This window comes from Barbus barbus (genome assembly GCF_936440315.1).
Source record: "Barbus barbus genome assembly, chromosome: 26".
NCBI lineage: Eukaryota > Metazoa > Chordata > Actinopteri > Cypriniformes > Cyprinidae > Barbus > Barbus barbus.
The window spans coordinates 25,450,807-25,460,769 of record NC_136754.1 but is presented as its reverse complement, the minus strand read 5'-3'; the positions used below and the strand labels follow the sequence as shown (position 1 = coordinate 25,460,769).

The 9,963-nt window shown below is 35.0% G+C and overlaps 1 protein-coding gene across 6 annotated transcripts; it reads right to left on the bottom strand.

The window, feature by feature from the left end:
* Positions 1-301: 301 nt before the first annotated feature.
* On the bottom strand, positions 302-8,187 carry LOC306846629 (phospholipid scramblase 1). 6 transcript variants are annotated; one of them, XM_079380121.1, is made up of 10 exons: positions 6,912-7,237; positions 5,993-6,031; positions 5,809-5,892; positions 5,660-5,730; positions 5,378-5,420; positions 3,659-3,879; positions 2,497-2,658; positions 2,188-2,349; positions 2,006-2,055; positions 302-1,930 (listed from the first exon to the last, which is right to left on the bottom strand). In XM_079380121.1, the coding sequence occupies exons 2-9, from the start codon at positions 6,006-6,008 to the stop codon at positions 2,026-2,028; spliced, it is 789 nt and encodes a 262-aa protein (XP_079236247.1). In that variant the 5' UTR covers positions 6,009-6,031; positions 6,912-7,237; the 3' UTR covers positions 302-1,930; positions 2,006-2,025. The 6 variants fall into 6 exon arrangements, with proteins under 6 accessions (XP_079236247.1, XP_079236250.1, XP_079236248.1 ...); XM_079380124.1 differs by having other exon boundaries at positions 309-1,922; positions 6,912-7,131; XM_079380122.1 differs by lacking the exon at positions 6,912-7,237 and adding an exon at positions 8,062-8,187 and having other exon boundaries at positions 314-1,930.
* Between the last annotated feature and the right edge of the window lie 1,776 nt (positions 8,188-9,963).

The following is a 9,963-nucleotide window of genomic DNA, read 5'->3' as shown; positions in this document are numbered from 1 at the left end:
TTTCTAAGGCATATTCATAAAAATTACTTAAATGTCCTAATTGAACTATGGCTTAATCCTGGCTTAGGCTAAACCCTGTCTATGAAACCGGGTCATTAAGTCACAAATGTGACCAATCGCATAAAGTTGCAAATGCAACAAATAAAGTAACACTGTGAGATATAAAGTTGCAAATATGAGAAATAAGGTTACATCGCAAGATATACGTCACAGAGGCTGCGATAAATACTAAATTAGAGCCTTATGGTTTGATGACAAGGGTTTAAAATGTAAATATGAATGACAAGAGCCCAAAAATTACAATTGTTGAAATGGAGTGTAGTAATTCAATTTTATTTGTTTTTACAAAGACAAACATCATCACTGCTGAATTCTTCTTCAAGTCTTAGAATAATAGCTTACTGCATACTGCAAAGTATGCACTGCAACTGCTGATATTTTTTTAATAGCGTAGAGTGGAAAGTTTAGGATGACATGCTTCGGTCTTCAAAAGGGTTAGAGTAATGCAGGCAGACAGGAATAATGCATTTAACAGACTATACTGTCAGTGAATTTCAGCTCTCTCAGTGTCTGCCTTTGATCGTATAATAATATGTGATACAGCACACATTATGCAATGGCATACATTTCATCCAGCAGTACGCAATGCTGTTTTCACATGACTTCAGTGCTGTCCATTTATCATCATAATATCATGGTTGATATTTTTTCAGATTCATTTGTTACAAAGGAAATAAAAAGTCAAAATGTTATCCCACATAGTGTGCTTTAGTTGCATACTTGACATTTTGGCACATGTGGGGTAAAAAGGCACAAAGCTGTCACTTGGGCAGTACCTTTTCAAAAGCTACAATTTTGTACCTTTTTTACCCCTATAACTAGATACATAGTGTATGCATGGAGAAATTTGCCTACTACGCATATACACTGCAAAGATAGAATAAAAATGTAGTGTGCTATAATGAACAGAGTACAGCATTCTAGAAGTAAACGGTGAATTGTGTGGGGTCCTTCTAATTTTTTTCCTTTCAATACAGAGTTTTAATTTATTGCAACTCTGAAAATCTTAATTTTAGAAAAACGACTAGAGACAAACATCAATTTCCTTTGAAATGACTCGGGATAAAACTAAGGACTTCTTTCAAGCATCATTACGAATGTTTCCTTGTGAGGTAAAGCAAACAGCTTTCTTATGGACTGTAAATGAGGTGTTGTTGCTGAGCAATGTGAAAACTTAAATAACAAGAAAGCAAAGGTAAAAAAAAAAAAAAAAAAGTGAAAGTGTTATTCATTATCTAACTCCAAGAAGGCATAATGAGGATCTGAGGAGCACTTTGGGAATAAAGAACATAGGTGCTAAATGAAACTGTTAACGTTGTTTAGAATATTCTGAATAATTGCACTGTTTTTATTTATTCTGTTGATGTGAACTACATTTTACAATGAGAAATTTTTGAATATAATATGCATTACCTTTATACCTGTAAGCAATGATAATTTTATAACACATTTGTACTGATGACTGCAAACACTAAAAGCAGATGTTGATATATAACACTTTATTCTACTATTTATTATAATCAAACAAATACAAATATGGGGCAAAATCAAGCAGTTAACATTTTGCTTGTTACAAGTTTGTTTATACTGTATTAAAAAAAAAAAAAAAACTTGAAAAGTTAGTAAATTGTTTGGCAAAGCATTTAGAGCAGGTACTTTGTTGATACCGAGAGCATCTCAACGTTATTGTAAAGGGAATTGCTGTCACCTAGTGGTGGCTCATGAACAGTAGAGAAGGAATATACTCTATATAATGTAATGCACAGTAATACTAATATGTATAATATAATTTTTAGCCGAGTGATCCATGTTTGAATCCATGGTTAACATGTTGGGACATGTTAAAAAGTTCCAAATTCAACCTGAAATACTAATTGAAAGACAATGATTAGAATTATGTGTTGACAAATGTAAAAATATCCATATGCAATATTAGTGTACTTACATGACATCCAGAAAATCTATTTATTTACTGTGTTCAAAGAACATGAAGTCCTACAAGGGAAGAATAACAGCAGATCATTTAATATTCTGAAACACACAGAGCTTACAGACCAAGATTAAACAGATACAAACTGGTCCAACCAGTAATATGTTGACGTATAATAATAACTTATTTTTGCTTACTATGAGAAAACATGCTCCAAAAAGAGCAGCTTTGATCTTCACATCCAGATCCATAGGAAAGGAGATTCCAAAATTGTCTGCATCAGTGAAAGCTTCTCTCACCAGACCTGTCCATTGCTTAGCGATTCTGCCCACCTTTGTTGATTCGTCCACAGACAAAACCTGTTTAGATGCAAAAAATAACTCATCATGAAAAATGTTTTGTGGTATGTAAAAGGATCACATGGTTTTATACTTTTATGACTAAGATTAAAGACCAAGTCAAATGATCAAACTATTATCAATAGTTCTGTCTTGTATGTTTCATACATCAAAGTTCACATCAGCGCAACATCTGCATGAACAGAACGGCCCAACGATCTTCAGAACTGCTTCTTTCTTCTCATTCTGTATGGTATACTTGGGAAGGAAAGGATGCCAATTCTGGATCACATATCCAATCGGGTTACCCGGTGGAGACTGGATTTCGAGCTAAGAGGAACACAGTAAAGACACTAAAACAGTGATTTCAGTTTAGGCATAATTATTCTTGAAATATAGTAGATCTGTGTAATTATTCACAGCTTATATGTTGCATGTAATCTGTTAATTAAATCACAAGCATGACCAATGATGGTGGCTTTGCAGAATGCCCATCATGCAACACATCATTCGCAACAGTACATTGGTGAAGTTGATTTGAAAGCCTGACATGCATAGGCTGGGTGTTTATTTAGCAATGGTCTAAAATATTAATAGGGTCAAAGACATCTACGAGTGTCTATGCGTGCCAAAAATTATGAATTATTAATATTATCATAAAATCAAGATATTACATTTTACGAGTCGCACCACATGGCATTTTACAAGCTCAACTAACCTTGAATTTTCACGAAAAGGTCAAATTATCTGATATTTTAGGAGACTTATAGACCTTGACACAGTCATTAAAATAATTTTTTTAAATGCCAAACAATTTAATAAAGTTTTATTTTCAGTCTTTCTTCAATTGTATCACTGATTTTTTTTTTTTTTTTTTTTTTTTATGCATGTCAAAAAGTAATTAATTTAAATTTAATTCAGAAAATTAAAAACATGCCCATCATAGAAGACATGCATTCGATTCAATATACAGTCTGGGTTTTGTTTAAAAAAAATACATTTTAAAATAATTTAATTCAAATTTAAGATCTAATAGGAGAATTTCTTCAAAAACATAAAAAAATCTTATCAATCCTAAATTTTTGCACAGCAGTTTACATACGGATTGTAAAAAGATTTTCATCCAAAGCGTTTTGGGTTTTTTTCCACACAAACAGCACAATGATAATAGTTCGTGAATCTACATTAATCTAGTTTGAACCTACAATCTTTCACCAACCAGCTTATATTTTTAACAATGAAGCCTGAGAATCAAATCAGACTTTGAAACCTGAATAAAAGTGAGAGTTATGAAACAGAATGTAACTTCATGAACCAAAATCTGTATTACCTCTTGCAGGCAACAGGGACAACAGCAGCTTCCACACTTCAAAGGACGAGTGAGTGTCATCACTTCCTGTCCCATGTTATCCTGAACATGGAGGACGAATGAACGAAGTGGTCCACAGAACTGTCTATTACAGCAGTCGTTTTCCTCAGCCACAAAGAACACCTGTTGCCCCATACTGTTCCTCACTATGTACTTATTATTGGTCTCCCAGCCCAATATAACTGTGATACGACAAAATAAAACAAAAATACAAAAGTAAGATCCATGTTTTTTTGTCAAGTTTTGTGCACTGCATTAACTGACCCATCAGTAAGCTCCACCTTGGTTACTTGGTTACAGTCCTGCCTTGCAATTGCCTGGCAACTGTTGCCAACTACCATATTAACAGATAAGGCCTTGCTATTTTCTAACTCTATGGAAGTGTGTTTGGGTGGTTTAATACTACAGATTACAGAAGTTACACAAAAACAAGGTAAAATATTGTGGCTGAACAAAACGTATCCAGAGGGAATACAAACAGCATTTTCAACCTATAAATAATAATTTAATTGGTAACACTTTATTTTATAGTTACATCTATTAGTTATTAGCTAATTAGCTAAAATATTAGCCATGTATTAGTGCTAATTAAGCAGATATTAATGCCTTATTTTACATGACCTTATTCTACATCCCTAATCCTACCCAATACCTAAATTTAACAACTACCTTACTAACTATTAATAAGCAACAAATTAGGAATTCATTGAGGGAAAAGTCAAAAGTGTGACCATTTAATTAATTCTCTGGCGCTGTTTTGTCATTTTTGACCAAAAGTTTTTTAGAACTTTTTACTTCATCTGAATTGTACAAACTTGGTATAGGTTTTGTCACTTGTTATGAAAATCATGATTCAAAAAGGTTAAATGATCCTGAAAAAAAAAACACGGTCAAAACTAACCGCATTAGAAATGAGTGGGAAGTGAATTTCATCTAGTGGAACTGTACCCAAACAAAATCTTCCTGAAAACACATATCGGCCTCAAATTTAAGATTTACGGCTTTGATTTTCACACTTTTAGAGTAAAAAATGTTTTGTAAAATATATCAAATTTAAAAAAATAGTATTTTGTGCAATTTCATAATAATAAACTTCTTTTTTTAAACTTTTTTTTTTTTTTAGTTTTGTAACTTTTTTCAGCAATAATCTGCCAAGTGTCTTCTTTAAAAAGAGACACAGTTTAATTTGGAAATTTCATTTTCAGATCTATGCTCAAAAAGTGTTAAACAGGTACTAAATGGACCATAAGTATTCTATTTCATATACACGTTATACATATTAAATATTAAAATAATATATATATATATATATATATATATATATATATATATATATATATATATATATTCAGCTAAATAAATTAACACAATGCCCCCCCCCCCCCCCCCACACACACACACAGGGCCTCACATCAGCTAAGGACGGCCCTGATTCCAGCCCATATTAATTAAATTTTTACTACTTTATAAGTGTATGCATTTTTTACTAAAAATCACATCGTTTGAGGAAATGGCCAGTTTATTCCTACTGGATGTTGTGTAAAGCTTGTGTGATTAAGCAAAAGTAACCAAGGGGGGTCAGTTGATTTCTGTTATGTTGAGATAATAGTCATTTAATCTCAACACATGCAAAATATTCATATAATATCAGTAAAAAAAAAAAAAATATCACAACATTACCTTCTACCATCTCAACTTTCTGCTGTACAAGAAGTTGATCAACCTGTGTTGGAAAAAGGAAATAAATGTTAAAAACCATCTTTAGGACTTTGGATAGCATGATAATCGATAATCGTGTTTAAAGTTTTTCCAAAGTATTTCACATTCTTCCAAGAAGCGGGGCATTTGTTGTGGCATTTGAAAGCCCAGAAAGCCCAGCCGAGTCACATCTCACATCTCATCTCACAAAAAAAAAAACACAGTGGCATACAGAGCTGTTCATATCCAGCAGTAAAGCTCTACCTGGGCCAGATACTCCAGTCCTGGTGGGCAGCCAGCGGGTCTTTGTGGAACTGGCATCACAGGCACTTGACCTTTCAAAGAGACGAAATGACGTGTTAAGCAGTAGGATCTAGAAAAGTGAGGATTATGAAAATTCCAAATTTCCTTACCTTGGCCTGGTATGGCTGGTCCCTGGTTATAAGGAGGGGCAGGATTAATTGCATTTTTCTGTGGTTGGAGGTCAATTGAATAACCTGGTTTAAAGAGTATCAAAGAACAACAATTGGCACTGTTCTCACTGTCATGTGAAAACCAGGGATCAGGTTGCTGATGATAAGGTTTTGACACACTCACCATTATTTGTTGCCATGGTGGAAGGCTACAAATTACGATCTGCAAACATGCAAACCAGAAAAGCAAGTTAAGCAAATATTTTTCTGTATGTTTTTTCCATGCTTTGTAGGAATGGAATTTCAGCAGCCCAAGATTTTCATAGCAAGCGAGTCCTCAAAACATACAGGATGGAATTAATACACAATATCCAGGTTGGGAACACCTGGGAATTGACCAGCAAATAACCGGGAAGTTGGACCGCAGGTACAGAATGCAAATCACATGTAGCCTACCTAAACACATTTTGGGATAATCCACTCGAATACAAGAGGTTTGTAACAATAGTTATTATACCATGCAGCTGCAGCTTTTGTACTTAAAGTAACCAGTAAACCATAATGCATTCATAACAAAAATACACAGAAAAAAGTGAATTCATACTTTTATATTAATTTAACAAATTTTGAAGACATTCAGGAGACCATATTACCAAATAAACAATCTGTCAGTTATTTAGATAATTAATAACTGGATTACTCAGTGAGCCACATCGTTATATACAGTACAAACAATAATAGAAACTGTTAATGATGACCGAGCAAACAAATAAATAATATATTATTATTTACTACTTTCCACTATAGGCCGTCAGTATTCAAGCTAAATACAGTTTTAGTGAAGAAATAGTATGCATAAATAAATAACTATGATATAATCCTACATATCGTGATGAATCCAGGTTAGAAACTACAGGCTACTGTAACATGTAAACATGCAATTGTTACTTTAAGGATCTGATTTTAGCTGATTTCTATGCTACTTCGTTGATGTAGCCTATAACTTAGTCCGAGTTATTCAGTCTTAGTTTTGACGTTACAGGTTAACTGACAAAACGTTTTTATATTGTATGCTGCATTAATTTAATATGCAAACAACTCACCTGTTACTTGTTCAAAGTGAAGTGCTGTGGATACTGATGCCGAAGATTTTGTTTTAGTCTTGAGTTTTGAACTGAATTGGAGATAGGTCGGTTCTTTTTTATATATTATTATTATTACTATTATTATAGTGGGCGAAAGTTACACAGAGCTTTTTTCTCTTCGCTCTTTATCTGTCTCACACACTGTGCATGAGTTTCCTTCCCGGAAAACAACCTGCTTTTGATCACGAACACGCCCCTTACCAAAAAAACGAAAGAGAATCTCATGATTTCATAAGAAATCGTATGATTTTTTGTTTTGTTTTTTTCAGTAGGTTACGTCGAATGGCTTTTAGACTGAAGTGTTTCCATGGATACAGACAGTTATGTATGTTTGATTTTGACAACATTTGGGCCAACGTTTTCGAAACCGACTATGTTTTACTTTCAGGTGTATTTAAAGTTTCTTCTTCTGCTTTTTGAGAAACCTTTTAATGCATTTCTCAGGTTTTTACTATCTTATGTTTTACTTGTCTTTTTTCATGTTTAGAAATTAGATGAGCCTGACATGCGATCTCACAATCCACCCATAATTAACATATCTTATTAAAACAACACATAGTGGAAAACAACGTTGAGACAAAGGTTTAAACCATAAAAAGGCAGAACTGAATGGCTTTTTGTCCCTTAAGTATTGCCTTGTATACATAGAACTCATTATTTTAAAAAGGTTTAATCATTTAAAATCATATTTATCTCTAACAGTTATGACACTCACACAATTTATCAAGAAAACCGTGGTTTACCAGAGCCAATGGTCCTGGTTCCTCACATCAGGAACGACTGCACAATCTGTTTCTGTGTCTCTTTACAACTGGTTCTCTAAGAGTTTTATTACCATAGAAAGTATTACTTCATATCATAAGATGGTATCAATCATAAACCAGTACCAAAAATATCAATATGTGTAGTCTTGCTTCTTGTTTCATGTACCCTCAAAACAAATGTTAGTCAATGAAGTTAAGGCATAATTTACATTCATAGCCTCAATGGTGAAGTTATTTATTCATGACAAACATGTTAATTTATGACAAAAAGCCACAAATGCATCAAATTACATTCACAGAAACACAATAACAAACACAAACTTGCAATGTAACATCATACATACTTTTGCACTCGAATCCAGTTTGTGGTACAGATCAGCACTTTCACACAAATTAGCATGTAGTATCTTTTGATACATCTGTTGCAAAGCTAACTTGTGCCCTTGAAAGTATAGGAAAGCCTGGGGGTCGAGCAGAAGGGAATGTGTGACTTAAAATAGCACACTGATAAAGTGAGACAGGACACACAATAATGTCATGAACTACTAGTAAATCTAAAAACAGAATGGCACAGTTGAAGAAGTTTCTAAATAAGAATTTATCTTGAATTCTTTAAATGTATCATCCTGCTTTTTAGATTCATGGCCATTGTGAATCCTTAAATCAACACTTTACGGATTAGTTAAACATTGACATGCTCTAGATGGCTGACATGTTATATTTACAGCAGGTTTATGGTGACACACCTTTCTTCATTTGAAAAAATAAAGAGGGGTAAAGTGACAAGAAGAAATGTGTATGAAAAAAGTTTGTACTTCTGTTATAAAACTGTAAGAATTATTAGTTAGGTGGATGTTTTACTATACTGTGTTGTAATGGGAAAAAAAAAAATATATATATATATACAGTGGGTACAGAAAGTATTCAGACCCCCTTAAATTTTTCACTCTTTGTTATATTGCAGCCATTTGCTAAAATCATTTAAGTTCATTTTTTTTCCTAATTAATGTACACACAGCACCCCATATTGACAGAAAAACACAGAATTGTTGACATTTTTGCAGATTTATTAAAAAGGAAAAACTGAAATATCACATGGTCCTAAGTATTCAGACCCTTTGCTCAGTATTTAGTAGAAGCACCCTTTTGATCTAATACAGCCATGAGTCTTTTTGGGAAAGATGCAACAAGTTTTTCACACCTGGATTTGGGGATCCTCTGCCATTCCTCCTTGCAGATCCTCTCCAGTTCTGTCAGGTTGGATGGTAAACGTTGGTGGACACCCATTTTTAGGTCTCTCCAGAGATGCTCAATTGGGTTTAAGTCAGGGCTCTGGCTGGGCCATTCAAGAACAGTCACGGAGTTGTTGTGAAGCCACTCCTTCGTTATTTTAGCTGTGTGCTTAGGGTCATGGTCTTGTTGGAAGGTAAACCTTCGGCCCAGTCTGAGGTCCTGAGCACTCTGGAGAAGGTTTTCGTCCAGGATATCCCTGTACTTGGCCGCATTCATCTTTCCCTCGATTGCAACCAGTCGTCCTGTCCCTGCAGCTGAACCCCCCCCCCCCACCCCACAGTATGATGCTGCCACCACCATGCTTCACTGTTGGGACTGTATTGGACAGGTGATGAGCAGTGCCTGTTTTCTCCACACATTCCGCTTAGAATCTTGGTCTCATCAGACCAGAGAATATTCAGGTGTTTTTTAGCAAACTCCATGCGGGCTTTCATGTGTCTTGTACTGAGGAGAGGCTTCCGTCGGGCCACTCTGCCATAAAGCCCCGACTGGTAGAGGGCTGCAGTGATGGTTGACTTTCTACAACTTTCTCCCATCTGGAGGTCAGCCACAGTGATCTTTGGGTTCTTCTTTACCTCTCTCACCAAGGCTCTTCTCCCCCGATAGCTCAGTTTGGCCGGACGGCCAGCTCTAAGAAAGGTTCTGGTTGTCCCAAACGTCTTCCATTTAAGGATCATGGAGGCCACTGCGCTCTTAGGAACCTTATACAGCATAAATGTTTTTGTAACCTTGGCCAGATCTGTGCCTTGCCACAATTCTGTCTCTGAGCTCTTCAGGCAGTTCCTTTGACCTCATGATTCTCATTTGCTCTGACATGCACTGTGAGCTGTAAGGTCTTATATAGACAGGTGTGTGGCTTTCCTAATCAAGTCCAGTCAGTATAATCAAACACAGCTGGACTCAAATGAAGGTGTAGAACCATCTCAAGGATGATCCGAAGAAATGGACAGCAC

Bases quoted from the DNA above. Each gene is read 5' to 3' on its own strand.
- LOC306846629 (XM_079380120.1), bottom strand. The intron at 5,731-5,808 runs GTAAGGAAATTT...TCTCTTTGAAAG, and splicing joins ACCAGCCATACCAGGCCAAG to GTCAAGTGCCTGTGATGCCA. The intron at 2,659-3,658 runs GTAATACAGATT...TGTTCCTCTTAG, and splicing joins GTCCCTGTTGCCTGCAAGAG to CTCGAAATCCAGTCTCCACC.